Source organism: Nyctereutes procyonoides, unplaced genomic scaffold, assembly GCF_905146905.1.
Source record: "Nyctereutes procyonoides isolate TBG_1078 unplaced genomic scaffold, NYPRO_anot_genome, whole genome shotgun sequence".
Classification (NCBI taxonomy): Eukaryota; Metazoa; Chordata; class Mammalia; order Carnivora; family Canidae; genus Nyctereutes; species Nyctereutes procyonoides.
In genome coordinates this window covers 45131679-45153209 of record NW_026575126.1, presented here as the reverse complement: position 1 = coordinate 45153209, position 21531 = coordinate 45131679, and the positions used below count along the sequence as shown (strand labels likewise).

Sequence of the window (21531 nt, the reverse complement as noted above, 5' to 3'; positions counted from 1 at the left end):
ATGTTCGGTTGCTCTTCATCATTTCCTGGGGGAGGTGATGGTAATTGTCAATGGGATTCAGAGAAGGGAGGGATTGGTGAGGAAAACAGGAAATTTCATCAGAAGGTAGATAAACAAACTGAGTTAAAGTAATATCTTAATTCCAGCTTAGTGTTTCCCGAGCATGGCCCGTGTGCCAACCACAAGACTAGTGTCTAGAATGGGGCCAGAAAAGTCAATCCAACAAAAATCTTTTGCACACCCAGCCAGGCCCTGTGCTAGATACTGGGGGACAGATGGGAGCAAGGCAGACATTGTTTCCAACCTCCTAGAGCTCACAGGCCAGTAGCAGGTGTGATTAAATAAAAAAAAAAAAGGAAGCACAGAAATGAATGATTTTTCAGCTGTCCTGTGCTAGGGCATGCGGCGTATGTTTAACTCCTGACACAAGACAGAATGGTGGCTGACTTCTCCTCCTTTTCTCTCTCTGTCTCTGTCCTGTCTCTCCGTCTGTCTGTCTCTCTCCAGTTTCAGAGACCTCACGACTATTCCCCACCTTTCCGATTTGGCACGGTGCCTAACGGCAGTACCGAGAGAAACATTCGTAATAACTACCCCTACATGCATCAGTACATGACCAAATTCAATCAGAAGGGAGTGGAGGATGCCTTGGTCAGCTTGAAAACAGGGTAAGGATGATGGGGTTTGTTTGGTTGTTTTTTTTTTCCCCCCTCGCAGGCCTGCCAGCCCATAAACCTCACAGAAAATGACTCTCTGCGTGCCTTGGTGCTTATCTGCCCTCACCACTGTATTTTCTGGAAAGCAGCTGTGGTTAAGATTGAACCCCAGTTGAGGGCTGCTTTTGTGAACCTGATGAGCATCATAGGCTTCCTTCTGAGCTGTGTTAAGGAAAAGCAAATCCAGGACACTTTGAAATGCAGAGAACCAGAGGGGTTTCTTAGACTGATAAAGAACTTGGCCCAACTCCATGGGATATGTTAGCCACAGAAAAAGATCTAAAGAGTTTGTTAGCTTATTTAAAGTGCTGCAAACAAAGCACTGTAGATTTTTATCTGATTTTAGGTAGGAGTTTTTGGGGTGCAGCTTTGTGTGGAAGCCAGTAGCATACCATCGATGAAGGAGAAAGGAAAGGGAGAGAAAAGCAATGTGAACTTGGCCTCTGTAATGCTGCAGCTAATGTTCCTGGTGGTGCAGAGCGTGCACACTAGAAATAAGGAGCTGTCATGAAAAGACCTCACAGAGGCCAGTTTAGGATGTGAAGCTGGAGTGTGCTTCTCCTCCCCCTGCTGCTATTGTTTCTGACTTTGGGCAGATACCTCATTGTTCTCAGCCTCGTCTGTAAGATGGAAATCATAACGGGACTTTCAGAATGTTGGGGACATGCGAAGTGCATTTTGGGGAAGGTGCCATTAAAAACAATTCTGTTTTAAATGAAGGAGGGCAGTTTTGCTTATCTAGAAAATGAATTTCCATGGGCCATGTCAGTCATCAGGGATTTTTGAACTCGGAGACATGACTCTCCTGGGTTAGCCTGTAGCTTCATCCACAGCCTCTCCCTCTCGGCTATTCTGCAGGCCCACTGGGGCCCCTCCGTGGTGTCTGGGAGGGCAGATGGGCCCCGCCTAAACCCTCAGGCCCCGTCTCTGCATTATTCCTGGGACCTCTGGCTGGTAGCATTTTGTCCCTTCTGTCTCTGTGGAATCTCTTTGGGACCTCAGCAGGGGTTTGAGAAGCAGAGAGAGAGAGAGAGAGAGAGCGAGCCAGTCACTTATCCCAGACTCATTCTGCTCATTCTGGCCCCGGGGTGATTTGTAAAAATGTTTTATTAAAGCATAATGGGGATACAGAGAAGAGACACATATGAACCATAGTGCTTGATGACTATAAAAATGGACCATCCAGGTCAATTCCCAAGATGTAGCCAGTCCCCAGAAACCCCAGCACACCCTTTTCCCAGTGGCCCGCCTCACTTCTAAAGCTGAGGATGCTTTTGGCCTGTTATTCTAACATGTAAATGAAATCACACCAGACGTTTTTTCTGTCCATCTTCTAGCTCGCAGGTCTGTTTGTGACATCATTGCATGTCATTCTAGGTCATTCTAGGTCTTCCATTCTCATTGCTGCATGATGTTTCATGATGGGGTCACCCCTCTTTTCTAATCTTGGTAAACATCAGGGTAGTGTCCTTTTCGGGGCTATGGCGAGTAGGGCCTCTAGGCGTACTCTCACCCACGTCTCTGGTTGCACGAGTGAGCACACCGCTTTCGGTATATACCTAAGACAGGAATTGCCAAGCTATAGGTTGCATGTATGTTCGATTCTAACAGATACCAGAAAATTCTGATGACTTTCCAGCTGAGCCCCAGGTATGGGTTCTGTTTGTTTGTTTCTGCCATGGTTTTTTCATCAACACGTCCTATCACTTCGGACAGACCGTGAACGCAAACCTAGATGAAAATGGTTAGAAACAACCAGCGAAGCTTTGCTCGCCTCCTCTCTATCCATCTGTTACCCAGGGCACAAACTGCGTTTTCTTTCTTTTTCCATTTTTTAAAAAACAATACGAACAAAACGGAGTAAAGGAATGGAAACAGTTCCTGGCCATAAATTGTACAAATTGCTTTTTGGAAGCCCTGTAATAATTATGACATCCATCCCAGCAAACTTGGGCAGATGGCGAGTGTACCCTATACTCAGTCTTCCATGTGGGGGACGTTTTGTGCTGTTACATTAAACTCAGAAACTAGAGCTAGAGGGGCTATGAGTCTTTTTTAAAGAAATAACTCCGCATGCCCATAAGGGTGAAGGCTTAACCATGATCATTCCGGAAGGTTCAGTTTTGGTGGAGTTGAGGTTGGGAAAACCACTCACTACAAGTTTAATGAGCGGCTTAGTTAATTATTTAAATTAGTTAAATTAAATTGTGAATAGAGAACACATTTACATAATACAAAATCAAAAAGTATTGTATAAAAAGCTAAACAGTGAAGAAACTTCCTCCCACACTGTTTCTCTTCTGCCGAACGCTCCCCACAGTGACCACATTTCCTGAGTGTTCTTGTGTCCCTACAGATCAATCAATGCATAATTAAAAGCCTTTTGCAGTTCTTTTTTTTTTTTGAAAACATTCATTATTTTTTCTTCTATGGGTCTGTTGGTCTTTTTCTTATTAATTTATGTATTGGAGAAATAAGCCCTTTGTTGGTGGTGCGGTTACAAATGGTGTTCCCAGCTTTCTTATCTTTTGAGCTTCCAGATGGTATTTTTTTTTTCCATGCTGATTTTTATTTTTTTTTTTACAGTCAAATTTATCAATCTTTTTTTAAGGCTTCTGGATTGTGAGTCGTAATTCAAAAGTTCATCTCCACTCTAAAGGCAGAAAGTTACTTTCTTGGTGTTTTCTTCTATTCTGGTTACATTTTTCATGTTTTGACTTCCTCTTGGGTAGATAGCATGAGCTATGACTACAGCCCCTCAAGTGATCTCAAGTGATCTCAAGTGAAAATGAGAAGCGAAATGCCACCATAGAATTGCTCCCAAGATCCACCCAACTCTGTGTGGGTCATCTCTGCTTCTATTCCTCCTCCTTCGAGACTTCTGTCCTTTACGTATCTGCTTAATTTCTGATCTTTTCCATCTCTCTCACATCTCATTTCCTTTTTAAATTTTTCATCATGAAATAAGTTATTTTAATTTATGATGTGTAGTATGAAATAATTTTACAAGAGTAAATATCATGGGGATACAGTGTTGAAGGAATAATAATAACAAAACGAACTCATGTACCCACCACCTGGCTTTAAAAATGTAGTCATTCCCCTCCTTCACCAAAGCATCTCTGGAAGGTTCTATCCCTCTGGAAGATAGAGATGCCTTGTGTGCCCCTGAATTGTTAAACTTGTGGGCATTCCCTATATGGGGCTCCCAGCACCCTAAAATCCAGTGAACTCTGACTTAGAAAACCAGAGCATAGTTCAGCTGCTGGGTCCTGCCTATGTGCACACAGGTCTGTGACATCTGCTGCTCAGTGAACACGTGAGCATATACACCAGGGTCAATGGATGTGGAGGCTCCCTTATACAGCCTGGAAAAGCCTGGAACACAACAGAGGCCTTGGATTATGGTTAAGAGTTCCAGCTTGGTCTCAGCCTGGGTTCTGTCATTAGCCAGCCATGGCCTTGGGCTAGTCATGTCATGTCTCAGAGTCTCCGTTTCCCATCTAAAAAGTTAAAACGCTGAATTCTTAGATCTCTGAAATGGTCCTGATACTCTCTTGTTTGGGTTGAACACTTGAGTACTTAATTTAGAACTTTCCAAAAATACAAAATCTAGACAAGCCATGTATATAAATGCTGTCAGTTGTGCAGAAAGGTATTAGTCCAGAATAGACTGTAATAAGTCTCCAAGGCTGGGGGGGGGGTTCTCTACGCGTGACCAGTGAACCAACTCTACCTGAGTCACATGGTTACGTGTTCAATGCAAGTTTCTGGGCCTGACGTAGGACCTTCTCTCATGGTGCTGGAGCCTGGAAGCCTGCATTTTAACAAGCACCAGGTGATCCTGACACATGCTGAACTTTGAGAAGTACTGTTCTGAAGGAATAAGTTCCATAAACACGTTTTATTGAGACAACATAAGAAAAGTAGACCAATCGATATAACCATGTAGCTTATCTCTGGGATTCATAATGGCTCTAAAAGCATAGGTAGGGAGAAACTTGAAACTAAATTGAGTTTCATTGTTTATCAAAACTTAAGATAAAGGGATCCCTGGGTGGCGCAGCGGTTTGGCGCCTGCCTTTGGCCCAGGGTGCAATCCTGGAGACCCGGGATCGAATCCCACGTTGGGCTCCCGGTGCATGGAGCCTGCTTCTCCCTTTGCCTGTGTCTCTGCCTCTCTCTCTCTCTCTGTGACTATCATAAATAAAAAAGAATAAAAATAAAACCTTTAAAAAAAAAAACTTAAGATAAATGGAGAGAAACCATTCCAGAGGTTATCAGGCGAATCAATGAGAAAACAAGATTTGACGTGCGAACGTCGACAGGAATAGGTCTGTTGTGACATGTGGGGCTCTCCAGAACCAAAGGCGGATAAGTGGTTTGTGATCTCAGGTTTCTAGAACAGGATTTCCCAGAGGGTGGCCTGAGTAATGAGTCAGTAGGGGTGCTAATAAAAAGGTGGATTCCTGAGCCCCACCAAGCCTGCAGAATCCAGATCTCCAGGGGCAGGCCCGGGGAACCTGCATGCTTCAGCAAGCTCCTCAGGTGATTCTGACGTGCGCTAATCCAATTTTGAGAACATCTGCTCTAGAAGAGGGAGCTGAAACTGAAATGAGTGGAGGCAGATTTAGATTTACAAATGCTCCGTCATCAGAAGCTGACGTTCTCCAAGCAGTTTTGGCAAGTGGGCAGAACTGCAAGCAAAGCATTTATGCCAGATTTAAATGAAACAATCAACATCCCCAGGACTCCTAAGAGCCTAATATTTCAAGACATAGTGGGATGGTTTATGTTTCTTTTAACTGATGGTCATGTACGGTTATTTGTACATAAGTTTATGAAAAGTCGTGATTTCCTTTAGAAGCATCCATCTTTAGCTCTTGGCCACCTGGTCCCCTATTTATTTGATTTCATTTCCAGCCCCATGATGTTGGCAAACAGGCTGGCATCTTTTGGCTTCCCTTATATTGAGTAGTTGGAGAGAAGAATTGGGAGGCAAGGTTGCCTTTTGACTGACAAGCCTTTACTGCAAGGCTTGCATTGTGCCCAGTGATGTGTCTGTAAGAATAAAATCAGGGGAGTGGTCACAGCCTCTTGCATGCCTCAGAACTGCTTTCGTGATAAAGGGTGAGCACTGAACCCCTATTCTGGAGCACAGAGTCTCCAAGCCTGTGGGATCGAGGAATCCATGTTTTTATTAGCACTTCTGGTGACTCAGATACAGGTAGTCCATGGCTTTTGAGAGGTTTGTTGGTTGAATATGGGGAAATGGTGTTCTGTCTGGAGCGGACAGGACAGGGAAGAGGAAGGGCATTTCAGAAGGAGGGCATAGCAGGAGTGGAGGCCAGAGGACAGTTTGGGAATGTTCAGTGCCTTTGGGACAGCATCATCAAATAGCCATCTCATCCCTGCATTAATTGAAACCTAACAGTTTCCAAGATGCAGTCCCAGGTGCTTCATGGGCATAATGTCATTTAATCTTCATAGCACTTTTTAAAAAAAAAAAAAGATTTATTTAAGAGAGAGCATGAGTGGGCAGGGCAGAGCAAGGGAAAATCTCAGGCAAGACTCCCTGGCGAGTACAGAGCCCCACATGGGCCTCAATCTCAGACCCTGAGATCATGGCCTGAGCTGAAATCAAGAGTTGGATGCTTAACCAGCTGAGACATCCAGGCACCCCTCCTCCCAGCACTCTTACGAGCTAGATATCATTATCTCTCTCAAGAGTTGAAAAAGCTGAGCTTAACTAAGGCTATTTGACTAAGTAACTATATTGTTTGAATTATTAAGAATTATTATTGGGCTGGCCTCCCCACTTGGCAGTGACAGCTTGGCAGTTGGGTGGAAGAGGTTAGAGCTCAGGGAAGAATTTAGAGACTCAAGTTATGTATTATATCTATATAAGTATATATACATATTTAATACTGCATCTAACATACATCTATTTTATGCTATATATGTATCAACTGATTATCTGAGAGTTGATGAGGTCACAGCATCCTCATTTCCATCCTCAAAAGAAATGGTTCAGAGACTTGGAGATTGCCGAGGCAAAGGTGGACTGGGGAGGCATGAGGATCCTCCCAGACAGTGAGCTGCTATGCAGAGTGTGTTCTTTTCAGGATGCTGTTTGAGCGGGTTTTATTTGCTATATTTTATCACTCATGTAGAATGAAACTCAAAGGGTTCATTTTCAGCTGCTGGGTTCAAGAGCACGCACAGACGTCAAGGTGAGGTGAGCCGTTCTCCTAAGTCATCTTAGGGGATGACAGCATCATCTCCAGAGAAAATCAGATGGACAGTGACCTGGTTTCTGAGATCCACCCCCACACTGCAAATAAAGCTTAGAAGTAATTGCCACCACATCACAGCATTAGGAATTTTTTTGTTCTTAATAAAAACTCAGGAAAGCACAGGCAGCTTGTTTTTGTGCATGTGTGTATGTGGTTGCAATTAATTCTTGTTAAACTGGATTACAACTATCCTAGTGGATTTTCAGGGCCACCCCATAAAGCGTTAAAAATGGGAACAAATGGGGGAAAGTTTAGAGTGAGGTCCCAATTCTGTAAACCCAGAGATGGAGCGAGCAGGACAGAGCGATATAAAGGAAGCAAGAATGAATTACACCAAAATGTCATCAGAGATGCTGCTAGATGATTATATGGTCTCCTTTATATCCTTGTACATGTAACAAATGTTCTGCAACCAAAGTATCACTTGCAGTCATCAGGAAAGAAGTTTCTTCTGAACACAACACTTCATTTCCTCCTGGTGTCTGGTGTTCCTACAGTTTGTACACATCGGTGTGCGTACAAATCTGTGCTGTGCATGCAAATCCGTGCTTTGCTTTTCCCAGTTGAACCTGTACTGTTCTGTTGGACGGTTTTCACATTTAACCACTGGGAGATATTTCACAAAGCGAAAGGAATATTAATTAATTTACCTGGCATTGCTCTGCATTTTCATTCTCCTTCGGCTGGCGCTGGGGGCCCCTACAAGAAATAGCTATTTTAGAGAGCTGGCTGATATTATTGTAGACCAGTTCGCTAAGAACACCATCCTCCACCATCTCTCAGACGTCTGCACCATGAATGGTGTTGCTCTAGTCCCCTGGAAGGCGTGCTTCTGTCTGGTGGACAGCACAATCCCTGTAACTCCTCGAAGTTTCCTTCTTGCTTCGGCTACGCTGTAATTCAGAGCTCAATTTATGATCCACTGTTAGCAGCTGTGGAGAGTTTGTGACCTGAATATCTGCTTCCTGACTCCCCCAAGGCCTTAGCCACTGTCCTACCTCTGAATTCCCTTAACTCAATCAGATGGCTTTATCCGTTTGTTTAAACCTTATTCTGTTGCAATTGTAATAAACTACCTGAATTCTTCTGAGAACCAAGCAAGGCATTTCTAACAAACAGATAACATTTATTGGGAGCTTACCTACATGCCAGGTACTGTCCTGAATGTTTTGCCTGCATTATTCAAATCTCACAGCAACCCTGTGACATAGCCACTATCATGATTTCCTATTTACAGTGGAGGAAATAGGCAGAGAGAGAGAGAGAGAGAGAGAGAGAGAGAGAGAGTAAATAGCTTGTCTGGGTCACACTTGCTCCAGAGCCCAGGCTTTGAGCCACAATTCAAAATAATAAATATGAACATTCCCGTAACATTGCACAATTAGCCTGCTTCTAATTGCCCACTATTATACAAAACCGAACCAATTTTCTTCACATTTTAACTTTAAAATGTCTTTTGTTTCCTTTGACAATCTTAATGCTGCTTTGAAAGGGGGCAATATTTCTCCTTCCATTGAAATGGGGAGAAGAAATGTAGTCAAGGACAAAACAACCCCCCCCCAAAAGGATATATTTCTTATATTGGGATACACATGGTTCAGAGTTTCTCCCAGAGACCATGAAGAAAGGCAGGAGCTCCCTGGAAGATTCCATCTCCCAAGGGACTGCCTCCTCTTACTGCTTCCTGAACTCACATGGAGACTTCAAATATATGATCTCATGTCATCCTGCTTTGGACTCTGCCAAATAGGCCTTCTCTCCATTTTACAGAAGAGCAAACCAAGGCTCAGGGAGCAGAGGCAACTTGCCTAAGGGTTAAGTGAGTGTCAGAGCTGGTATTCAAACTCAACCCAACATCTCTTTCTACCCATGGATGCTAACTCTCTGCAGGTGAACAATCCTGGGAGAGTTGGATGCCTTTGTCAAGAGGCAAGATGGCTCTACTATGGCGGTTCATGCTCTTGCCCAGGCGAGGGCTGATAAACTTCAGAGCTGGGATTCAAACTAGCTCTAGCACTTTTGCCCTTAACCACTATGCTGTACTACTTCTCACTGAAAAATAAATCCTTGTAAAAAATCAAAAATACAGAAAAATAAGTACCCTTTTGACTACATCCCATTCCCAAACCACCACCAACAACAACCCCTCCACACACAACCAGGTAGGCACTATTATCTGTTTGCTAGTACATGCCATTTCTCCTAGACCTTTGTTCTATGCATCCGCATGTATTGACATGTCCACATATAATTATCAATTCATTCTGTGGGATGCTATCAAACTCTATGCAGTATATCACAATTGGATGTTTAATAATGTTTTGACACATCTTCTGTATCTGTAGGTGTGTTTTGTCTTCATTCTCTTCTGGGAAGGATTCCATGGTCTACACACATCAGGTCTGTTTACCATTTCCCTTTGGGGGCTGTTGGTCACATGGCTGTGATGAGTCCTCTGCACACCTCTGCAACTCATTCTCTAGGAACAATTGCGAGAAGTAGAGTTTCTGACTCAAAGTATTTATATACCTTCTTGAAAAACATTAGTCTTATGCAGCTGATTGATTGGCTTATTTTATGAGTGGACACGTGGTACAGAACATGAACTTTGGAGGGAGAAATAAGTAGCTTCATATCCTGGCTGTGATAATGACCGGCTGTGTGACCATTGGCAAATAAGTAACCTCTCTGAGCTTTTACCCCAACTGTACAATCCTGTCCCCTGGAATTAAATGCATTGACTTTAGGGAAAGTGCTCGGCAGTGTATCTTGACACATACTAGCATTTTATCCAATGTTGATCCTTTTTCCATTCTTTCTTTCATTTTCATGGTATTTTTTGGTCTTTGGGATTCTCCACCATTGAGTTCTGGTGTGTGACAAGTTCAACAGCATCGTTATCACCACCAGCAGTATCGTGTGATGCTTTAAGCTGAGCCCCCTCTGCCAAGGTCCAGCTGTGGGGCCTTGGACAAGTTAATTAACCTCTTAGACTCCAGTTTTCCTATTTACAAAATGATGCTAATTTTGGCTCCTCTGCTTAGAAGAACGTTGCGGTATTAAATGAGATAGACAAGCAAACAACATAGTGTGTGGCCTCTGGTAAACATTCGAGAGTAGTCTAAATGAGGAACACATTTCTGAACGTTGTTTATAATATGCTATGCGCCATGGAATTGGCAGTTAGCATGATCCCACCCCTTGAGGAGTGTAATCTAAGGAACTCTATATAAAAGACTTATATTCCAGAAGGAATCAATATTTTTCCAATGTCATGAGCGGTAGGGTGAAGAAGAACAGCATATGCCTAGTGCTTTACAGCTCACCAAGCAAATTTACAGTCGTTACGTCATCCAACCAGCGTATAGCCGTGTGGGAGAGACTGCTTTCCTTCTGGTCAGGTGGAGAACTCAAGGCTTAGAGAAAGACACAGACTCACCCGACGTGCCACAGCCTTGTTCCTCTGACCCCACATCCCACATGAGATGGCCCTGCGGTGGTGTCCCAAAGGCACATTGCTTGGGTGAGTCATGGACCCAATCACGGAGATCCCTGGGCCACCATTTGGTTATCCAAAGAAGTAAAAGACTGCATTGTGTGGCCTACCAATTCCTTGGACGCAGCTGGTTTGGGTCCAGCGTTAAACTTAACAGAAACAAAGCAGGGATTGGCTGTATTTTTTAAACTCTTTCTTACTTTAGAGGTTAGTAATCAATAGGTAAGGGGTACATCCCAGCTCCCGTGTTTGCTCTCACATTCTCTCTCTTTCTCCATAAATCCATCTGCCCCTGATTTCTCCTTGTCTGTGTCTTTCTGTCTCCCCCTTCCTCATCTCTTTCTCTTTTTAAAATTTTACTTATTAGCGGGGGAGGGGGGGAACCGAAGGAGAGGGAGAAACAGACTCCCCACTGAGCAGGGAGCCTAATGCAGGGCTCGATCCAAGGACCCTGAGATCATAACCTGAGCCAAAGGTAGACGCCTAACCGACTGTGCCGCCCAGGCACCCTCCTCATCTCTTTTTCTGACTTCATCTTTTCTCGTTCTTTCTCTGTCTTCCTGTTTTGCTCAGTGCCTCCTTCCCTCTGTTTCTCTCCCTCCCTCTCAGTCTTCATCCTTCTCTGCCTTTCTCTGTCTCACAAAACCCCTAAGAAAGTTCTCAGTGAAAAAATAAATATTAACCACGGGTCTTTTTAAAACCCAGCTCATAGTGACTATTACCAGCAGATGTGATCAATGCAAGTTAAACAGACAACAGTTAAAAGCACACAGTCTAAGACCTGTTACAGACTCAAAATATCCAGAGAGGACTTGAATCTTCCTTAGCAACTTTGAGTCTCTACACAATTTTGACCCAGGAGAATTGAACTCAGTGGAAATCGTAACCACGTAAGAAGCTCCAAATGGCAGCAGCTATAGGTTGGTAAAGCTGGTTGTGGTCCCAACACTGATCAGTGAATCAAATCCTTATAGAATTTTAAACACAAAGGAATTGTTCCCAGTGAAAACGGTTTCCAGAAATGTAGGAAACAGTTTAGGCTGTGGGAGACATCAATTTAGGAATTAGATTAGCTTAATGGAGTTTGCTTTAAAAAACCCCCCAAAAAACAAACAAAAATGCTTCCCTGGTGAAAATGCATCCATGTCCATATAACACTGATTTTACAGCTTGTGTTCACAGACTCAGAGTTCAAATGTGATTCCAGGACATTTTCCTAAAGCCAGTTCTAGGCCATCCTGTGCTGATGGCCAACATGGTCTCTGAGCACGCTGTCTCCTCCCCAAGCAGGCACGTCCAAAGGCTGTCATGCCTCAGTGGTCCTGTTCCTTGGGTGCAGAAACACCCTCCACCCCTCAACAGCCTGTGTCCAGGTGCTGGCTGAGGGTTACACTGCCCTTGCTTCTGTGCACGGTGATGTTGTCACTGCCATGCCAGCGTCCTGAATTTGCACCTGAATCTCTACAACACCTTCACTTCCGTCTTCATCCACCCAACAGCCACCCCTGGAGAGAGATGCTATTTCCCCATTTTACAGATGAGAAAACTGAACTTCAGAGAGGTCTCATGATGGGGCCTCCTCCACCAAGCGGGCAGAGAGGGGCCTGGGTGTGCGGACTGGCCCATATGGCTGGCTGATACCTTTCCCTTCTGTGCAAGGCTTTGATGGGACCTTAAAAAGTGCACTCAGTTATCATCAAAGAGATGTTTAATTTTCATGACACTTTAGACTCTAAAACACACACGCACCCACACGCACGCACACACACGCCCGTGCACACTCCAGTTTCATTAATTCATCAGAACAAGTCAATGTCTTGTTAAAGCCTTCTTGAATGTTAATGAATGAATAATTAACTTTAACTATATAATTAGCCTTAAATGTGCTGAGACCCCCAGAGAACATCTGAAAACACGCATAAGGAGATGATGAGCTAAAACCGGAAACTTTTGATTACGAAACGTCAAGCTGCCTGACGGTACAAGCTCCTTTCCCGAAAGGGGCCACGGCCTGCCTTGTGGAGGGGGCAGCGGATGCGCCCCCAGACCCTCTGGGGCCTGGGGCTGGGAGTCAACTTCCAGGCCATCACCGCAGGTCCAGCAGAGACTGGCTGAAGTAACAGGGTCACATCGACACCCCCCAGGAAGCCAGAGCAGCTCTTCAGAGCTGTCGAAAACGCTGGCAGGAAACCACCAGCTGAAAGTCGCGTGGGACACGTGTGACTCCTTACGCTGCTTCTCCGCAAATTTGCAGACAGGAGATCTTATTTCCCCCTCTTGCTCTGAATTACTGTCGTTTTTAATCATTTGCTTTCCTTGAGGATTGCCCATGGCAGGGAGAGATTGACACACCCTCGGCACCCCCACGAGGCCTGGCGGGGGGGACATCTTGCCACCAGCGCGGCATAGCACCAGAGGCCACGGCAAGGCAGGGCAGGCCTTCGTTTCGAGCATCGATTCTGTTCCGGCCCTCAGGCTGAGGAGCCGAGGTGTCCTTTCATTTGTCACAAATGTTTGGAGAAGAGATGACCCCTTCTGTGTGGAGCGGAGGCAGAAAGGTGGGCCTGGGCGGGTGCTTTGTCCCCATCACTGCTCTCACACCCACTCCTGGGAGCCTCGCTGGGCCCGTGGGAGCAGCTATTATTAAGCTGATGACAGTCGTGGGACATGGGCAGGAGCTGGGAAGGTGGAGACAGAGATGATTTCCTCTTGCAAAGCAGGAGCAGGAAACACAGAGCGGAGCAGCATAACTGGCTTCCTTACCTGGGAGGCCAGCCTCCAGCTGACTGCTGGGAGCTCTGAGGCTCTCTCTCCTGCAGAGCCAGCCTTTAATCTGTGTTCCTCCAGACCGGGGGGCTGCCAATTACCAGGCTGCAGCCTGATGCATCATGTCTCCCATGACCTCAGCTCCAGTCCCCCAGATGCTTGTGGCCTAAATTGGGCTTCAGTTTCGGGTGGCTTTCCTCTTCCTTACCCTCTACCCTCACAAGGAGCTATGGCTTTCTAGGCCTAAATGTCTCCAGAAGGCAGGCGTAGGCTGTGCTGGGGGCAAGAGAAGGTTTCTGCGGGGGTGACTCTGGCCCTTATGTGGCTGTGCACCTGTTGGGAAAGAGACAAATGAAGCTGAGCTACCCATCAAAGCTCTTTAAACCCGGCTGCTCAGCTCTCATCCTGGCTGCTGTTTCCATTACACCAGGCTTGACTTAGAGCTCTAACCACCGTCTGAATTTCACCAGCAATAGACAGAGTTGCCTTTGTTTATGCCACAAGTGTCATGGACATCATGGTCACAGCGGTTATGTCTGCGGCCTCTAACATCAGACTGTGGAAGTCCAAATGCTGCGGTGACACCTGGAAGCTGGGTGGTGGCATTGAGTCACCTGACCTCTTAGTGACTCAGTTTCGTCATCCGGCAGTGGGGATGGGCAGTAGCACATTCATCCTTGTGCTGGTAGGAGTCAACGGGTTGAGATAATGCATGTAAAGTATCCAGGACTGGATCTGTCACAGAGGATGCATAGAATGGTGTGGGAAATGCCATAAGCATTGCCATAAATTCCAAATTTGATTGAATGCACCCATATGTTTTGAGCATTTGTTTTGTGCCAGGCATCGTGCACACTTACCTACCTTCTCTTTACTCTCAAAGCCCTCTGAGGGCAGAGATCGTATGCCCTGCTTTACAGAGAGGAGACTGGGGCTTGGAAACACGGGCCCCTTGCTCCAAGCCTTTGACCAACAGAGTGCACTCTTGAAGACATCAGCCAGTCTTAGTTTTTCCTTTTTAACAATGGGAACATTTTTCTTTCAATGGAAAAGAGAGCAAGTAGACCGTTTTGAGTCAGAGCGAGGATGGAACCCAGAGCCTTGCTCCCCGAGCTTTCCCCTGCCCGCTTACAGCTCTGCTGTCCACTGGAAGAGCCACCAGCCATGCGTGACCATTTATGTCAGAATCAAAATTAATGCAATGAAATAAAATTAAAAACTCAGTTCCCTGTTCGCACTAACCACATTTCAAGCGCATGATAGCTGTATTAGCGTAGATCTATAGCATTTCTTTCAGCAAGCAAGCTATACTAGACAGCGCTGTCATAGAGAGTTTGCAATACAGAACTTAGAAATAATACTGATGAGCTTCAGGCTGCTTCGTGGAGCCTCCTCCGCTCAGAGACAACATAGGAAAATAATAATAATAATTGTGTATCTTTCCACTGGACTTGCTTTTGTAAAGCACTGTGCAAACAAGCCCTGTCTATCAGAGGGGGCTCTGCAAGCCCCAGGATGTTTTTATTTTTTTATTATTCTTTTTAAGATTTTATTCACGAGAGACACAGAGAGAGGAGCAGAGACACAGGCAGAGGGAGAAGCAGGTACCCCCTGGGAAGGCAGGACTCGATCCTAGGACCCTGGGATCATGACCTGAGCCAAAGGCAGATGCTCAACCATTGAGCCACCCAGGCGTCCCACCCCTGGATGTTTGTAAAATGCAGGCATCTCTGACCACTGCATTTAGACCCCAGCTCTCTAGAATCATTGATGAGGAAGAGAAACCAACATCACGTACTCTGCAGCTCTCCTCATGTGCTATCCTCATTTTGGTTCCGATGTGGCCCCGAGACCACAGTCAGCCCATGAAAGGCAGGCCCACTGTGGCCACCAGCCCACCCCAGGCACGCCGCTGTGTAATTGCTTCACTCACATCTTTTGTGACTGTCCTCCCTCTGACTTGCCAGCATCTTACTTTTGTAAACTTTGTTGCCTGAGAAAACTTCCTGTTTTCTTTCTGCTCATCTGGCTGTTTCTCAGCTAAAGAGTATTTTGTCATGAAATATGGTAATGATTTGCAGAAATCTGTGCCTGTCCATAAATACTGATTTAAGCTGCCGTTGGGTGACTTTTGTGTGGTTGCCAGGTGCAGTTTTAGAATTCCACCCCAGAAGTGCATCAGTGTGTGGTGGGTTAGCAGGACAGGGAAAGATTTTACCACACGAATACAAACAGATGGCCTTAATATTTGAATGCCTCTGTGCACAGGTATGTGTGTATTTGTTTATTTTTTAAGCAATGAAGAGAAGAAGGTGTGAAGGGCTCAGTAAAACCCGGGCTCCTGGCATCTCCATGGCAACACTGATATGTTTAGGTATTGACGTTGCAAACACCCCAGCTTCATCAAGAGGACAGATACCATCCATGGCCTGAAGCCTTCAGGATACTCGTCATCTAGTGTCTCAGTGTCCTTGTCAATAGTCACAGAAGGTGACTATTGGCTTGAGGAATCAAAATGCCATGGCTGGATGAGTGTCTCAACAGGCCCAAAGTGACCACCTCATGTCACAGATGAGGAACCCACAATCCAAAGGAAGGGACTTTCCTGAGGTCCTGTCACCATCCAAATCTAGAGTAGAAACCAGATCCCCTCCTAACTGCTCCTATCACACAGCCCCTGCCATCACATACAAATTACTTTTAACTCCCCATTCCGTATTTCCAAAGCTCTCAATGTTGCTGGCTGTCCAGAAGGCTGTTTCCTCTTGGTTCGTCAGCTCTGGTTTACCATCACCATTAACAATGCTTCATTTCCTTCCCCTTCCGCTTGGATGATCTGATCTCCTTTTAATACTCTCTAAGCATAACACCAAACCTCCAATCCTACAGCCTTGGGAGAAAGGCTTTAGAGTCTTTGTGTTGGTGAGATGAGCCTTGTAGTCTTGCCCTATCTCTCACCATCACAAAAACAGAAAAATTAAAACGAAGCATGCAGCCGCAAACATTCCAAATAGTTTTGTTCCCTTCGGGAGGCCTTCGGCAGCTGTCTCTGAAAGGATGCAACATTTTACCTCCTCTCTCTGCCATTTTTATTTTTCTTTGCTTCACTGTTTTATGTGCTCTTGGGAAAGAAAGAAAAAGAAAAGAAAAGAAAGAAAAGAAAAAAGAAAAAAGAAAAGAAAAGAAAGAAAAAGGAAGGAAGGAGAAAGAAAAGAAAGAAAGAAAGAAAGAAAGAAAGAAAAAAAGAAAGAAAGAAAGAAAGAAAGAAAGAAAGAAAGAAAGAAAGAAAGAAAGGCAGTAGCGTTGAGAAAGTCTCAGGACTTTGAGTAATCTCCGTTTTAGTTTTCCAACCTACTTTAGCTTATCCCCACCCCATCCCTACCTAGTTTTGAGCCATCCATCCCCATGCACAAGAGTGACCACTCCAGCCTTGTGAAATAACTCTAAAAATTGAGAACAAGTCCTCAGGTCCACTGGTAGGGACTAGGTAATGAATAAGTCACAGCCATGCCATCCAGGGATGATTCAACACTTGCCTTTTGGGGGTGAGAACTGGGCTGGGTCATGCAAGACTTCTGAGGTGATAACATTCGATGTTTTGATCTGCATGGTGATTTCCAGGATGGACACACATGCAAAAATTTACCTCGCCACTTATTGCAGATGTGTTGCAGGTTAATAAAAATAAGCACACCAATGAAGGGGAAAGGCTCTATGTTTATTGGCATCGAGATACATTCACATGTGATTTGAAATAAGCTTTAGGGGTTGAAACAAGGACACACTGTGGCCCATGGGCCAATCTGTGTTTGTAAATAACCTTTTATGGAACAGAGCTGAATTCATTCATTTATGTATTATTTAGGGCTGCTTTTGTGCTGTGTATTCACTGCGTAGGTCTACCATAGCAAAGTGCCACAAACGGAGAGGCTTAAACAATGGGACTTTTCAATCTCACTGTTCTGGAAGGCTGGAAGTGTGAGATTAAGGTGTTAGCAGGGCTGTGCTTGCTCTGAAGGCACGAGGGTAGCATCTGTTCCGGTCCTTCTCCCTGCTTCTGGTGGTTGCGTGGCTTGCAGGGGTCTTAGCTACAGCCTTCACATGGTGGTGGTCTCCCTGTTTGTGCGTTTGTGGTCTGATTTCCTTCTTTGTTTATGAGAACACCCCAGCATATGGGGTGGGGGCCTACCCTTCCCCCATGTGATCTCATGTTAGCTAATCACATCTGCAATGGCCTTTTCCCAAATAAGATCATATTCTGAGGTGCTGGGGGTTAGGGCTTCGACATACGGATTTGGGGAGTGGAGGGACCACAGCAACAGAGTTGAATAGTTGTGATACAGACTGTATGGCCCATAAACCTTAAACTGTTTATCTGGTCTTTACAGAAGAAGTTTGCCAACTCCTATTCTAAAAGGGGTGTGCACATTTGCTCACGTGCATGTATACACACACACACGCATAAGAAATTTGGAAGGCTATTCACCAATGGGTTAACAGAGGTTGCCTCTGAATTATGGAATTATCAGGCAATTTAAATGTCAATTGCATTTTTTATATTTTCTTTATTATTTGATTTTCTAAAAATTATCATGTAAAATTTTTGTAATATAAATAATAAATATGTGTCCCTTGGAAGTAGGACATCATTCCTATTTACTTATTCTGCTTTCCTGCACCCTACACCAAATCTCCTGAACCTTAATGGTTTATTTTGGTCTGATGCAAACCTTTCTAAATAGGCCGCTGTTCCCCACTGTTGGGAGTGCTAAGGCCAAACACTTAGCAAACCAGCAAACTCAACTGTTTACTCACTTGGGCATAAGGATTCTTCATGTCTTTATTTAGCTGCCTCTTGTAACTTGGAGAGAAAAGGTTCTGGCTTTTATCTCCTCATTAAAAATAGATCCTTTTATGATGAGGGGATGGAGTGGCCATGAGTCACCCTGTACAGTGTGAAAGGAAGTGTGTGATGCTGGATCAGGCCTTGGGAGCTGGGCCCCAAAACGGTACCTGGTCATGCCCATGACCCCCCGTTTTTCTTGTCATTGCAGGAAACTGGACGCTTTCATCTACGATGCGGCAGTCTTGAATTACAAGGCTGGGAGGGATGAAGGCTGCAAGCTGGTGACCATTGGGAGTGGGTACATCTTTGCCACCACTGGTTATGGGATTGCCCTCCAGAAGGGCTCCCCGTGGAAGAGGCAGATTGACCTGGCCCTGCTCCAGTTTGTGGGTGATGGTAAGACCTTGGGTGACCCCCTCTCAGGGTCCTGGACACCCTTGCACTCTCTCTTGTTGCTGATTGGCTTTCCAATGGATTTTCATATGATGAGTTTGCTCACTATTTATTGGGTGCCTCTCACACGATACCATGGCTTTTTAGGTTGCTTATAATGGAAACCAATTTTAGACAACAAAATTTTCTAAAGAAATTTATTTTAAGGATGCAGAACTGTCTATCTCAGTGAATTTAGGAAAGAGTTGAGCAAATAGGTTTAGGAAAAAAAATAAAACAGGAACCGGAGCAATATTGGAGTATTAATAGCAGGAATTCATAGGTCTTGTACTGAGGCAGTGATTCTCAATGGGGGCAATTTTGCCCCCCAGGGGGCACTTGGCTATGTCTGGAGACATCTTTGTTTGTCATGATTGGGAGGCTGTTTGCTACTGGCATCGAGTGAGGAGAGGCTGGGGATGCTGGCAAACATCATACAATGCCCAGGACGGCCCCCTCATCTCAGCACACAGAATTGTCTGACCTCAAAGGTTAGTAGCGCTGGGGTAGAGGAACCATGATGTTACATGACTTGGTTCTGGCCCTAATCTCTGCTCTCTAGATTCTAAATATCAAATTTCAGAGGAAGGATTTCTGGTGCTTTTTTGAATCGAAGACTTTTTCCTGGACCCATCAGGAGTGCCTAAGGGTTGGGGTCATGTTGTACTAACACAGAGGCTCCTGATATTATCCAGTGGAGGAGTGAAGGAGAAGCAATCTCTAGAAAAGGAACATGAGCAGAAATCCCTTGGGTTTCCACTAAAGCCTACCTGCTTCTCATGCCAAAAGACAGTTTTCACCCCCATGGGTTTACAGTCTAACGGGACCATGGCATTTAGGGAGCAGTATAGATGCTTGGGTGGACCGTGTCTCCAGCAGCATTGCCTTCAGTCTGCCCTCTGTACTTCCCAGTTGCTGATCTCATTGCATGGAGTTCCATGACATGGTTTTTAGGATACTGTCCTGGCTCAAAAGGCACGTTGGTTTCCTTTGGAATTCCCAACAGTGAGAAAGGTAAAGCAGAAATGGCAGGTTGATCCCGAGAACTTGAGTAAGTGTGAATGGGATACAAAAGCTCAAGCCCAGGGCAGAAGCTGCATGCAAAGGCAGCTGGAGGCCATGTTCAGAGATGGTTGCAGAGTCGTAGCTCTCCAGAGCTGGGAGAGGAGAATCCGGCAACCACTGTGGGTCAAACACAACACTGAAGTGCACTGACATTAGTGCACAGTGTGGTGTGAATATGAACCAGGTGCCTATCTCCTTGCAACTTCTCCTCTCTCTGCTCCCAGAATTAAGCCCTGGATTCTCCAAGTGCCATCAAAACATCTAAATGTGTTTTATATTTAACTCCCAAATAAGAACATCTGATCCTCCAAATTCCCTATGGGGCATTTGTACCTTCTTCTGATCATGAACCACCTTCTCTATTGTGTAACAGTGATTTGTGGCTGTGTCGGTCAGCTCTGGCTGTGAAATCTGAGAGGCATACGCCGCTCTGCATTTATTTTGCTCATGGGAGTGCAGGTTGAGGTGGAGGAGCTCTGTCTCAGGCTGCGGTGGCGTGATGGCTCTGTCCCCTGCTGTGCACCCATGGATTAAAATGTGCGGTGTCTGCCCTGCATGTGTTTATTCTGGGTCTCAGGCCAAGAGGGTAAGAGTCGCCTGGGAGAAGGTCTTTTCTTGCTTATGTCACTGGCATAGAGGAGGATACCTAATCGTACATGTGCATTTCAAGACTCTGCTTTGCCCTGTTCACATCTACAAACACACTTTCATGTAAAGCAAGTCAAATGGCCGACGCCAGAGTAAAGGGATCAGAGGTATACTCTGCCTTTTACAGGAGGAATTTGGAGTTAAATGACAAGGGATGTGGACGCAGAGAAGGGTGGGGGTAAGAATTGCGACCGTTTCCTCCACCTACCACACTGGTCTCCCAAGTCCCCCTAACAGGGTGAATATTCAACAAATGAGTCTTGTTTCCATCAGTAAATACCACAAAATCTTGAGCTTATCCTGACCCGATAACTGGTCAATGAAGGAATGAATGAACAAACACATGCACAGGTGAATGGTCACTGTTGAAATATATTTCATTTGACAGGAAACTTTTTTTTAAATTTTTATTTATTTATGATAGTCACATAGAATGAGAGAAAGAGAGGCAGAGACACAGGCAGAGGGAGAAGCAGGCTCCATGCACCGGAAGCCCGATGTGGGATTCGATCCCGGGTCTCCAGGATCGCGCCCTGGGCCAAAGGCAGGCGCTAAACCGCTGCGCCACCCAGGGATCCCAATAGGAAACTTTTAAATATGATGGATAGCTGTCAAATAAGTGAGTTCTAACTCTATTCCTACTGTTAACTCCTTGCTGTTACTCTGGCAGCATCTGCTGTGGAACAGCAACATATTTAGGGAGTGGGATATGCCAGTTACCATATTGGATACATTACCTGTGTTCTTCAATATTCATAATGACTTTATGAAATTTTTTGTTGCTTCTACACATTTTACAGAGGGGGAAACAGAAGCTCAGAGGGCTAGCTAGTAAGTGGTAGGGCTTCTACTTCAGGGGCCTTGCTCTGGAAGCAGGTCAATTATGTAAAACTGCTTCATTTAATTCCCTAGGATGTCTATTGAAGTTGGCTAATTAGGTGCTTGAGATTTATAGATCCTTTAGGAAGGAGTAATTTAGTGTATATCTGAACTAAATCTATTGTCCTACTGACAAATACTTCTATGAAGTGGGTAATCTTTCTAAGCCTCTGTTTACTCATCTGTGAATAAATGCATGCAGAAATATTTCCCTAATAAGGTTGGTGTCAGGATGAAATGAGAGGATATATGTAAAGAACTTAGCTAAGCACAGCACCTGGAAATAGAAATGGTTCAATAAATGCTAGCTATTACTATCATTTCCATCATCATTATCATGACCATGACTATCATCATCATCACTATCACCACCATCACCATCATAAT

The 21531-nt window shown here is 44.9% G+C and overlaps 1 protein-coding gene across 2 annotated transcripts in view; it reads left to right on the top strand.

Moving 5' to 3' along the window:
- The window catches only part of GRIN2A (glutamate ionotropic receptor NMDA type subunit 2A), a 415475-nt gene that overhangs the window by 358024 nt on the left and 35920 nt on the right, over positions 1–21531 (top strand). For both annotated transcript variants that reach the window (XM_055340881.1, XM_055340882.1), the window contains 2 exons: positions 508–668; positions 18329–18516. In XM_055340881.1, the coding sequence (XP_055196856.1) occupies positions 508–668; positions 18329–18516 (349 nt within the window). The remainder of the gene's footprint in view (positions 1–507; positions 669–18328; positions 18517–21531) is intronic.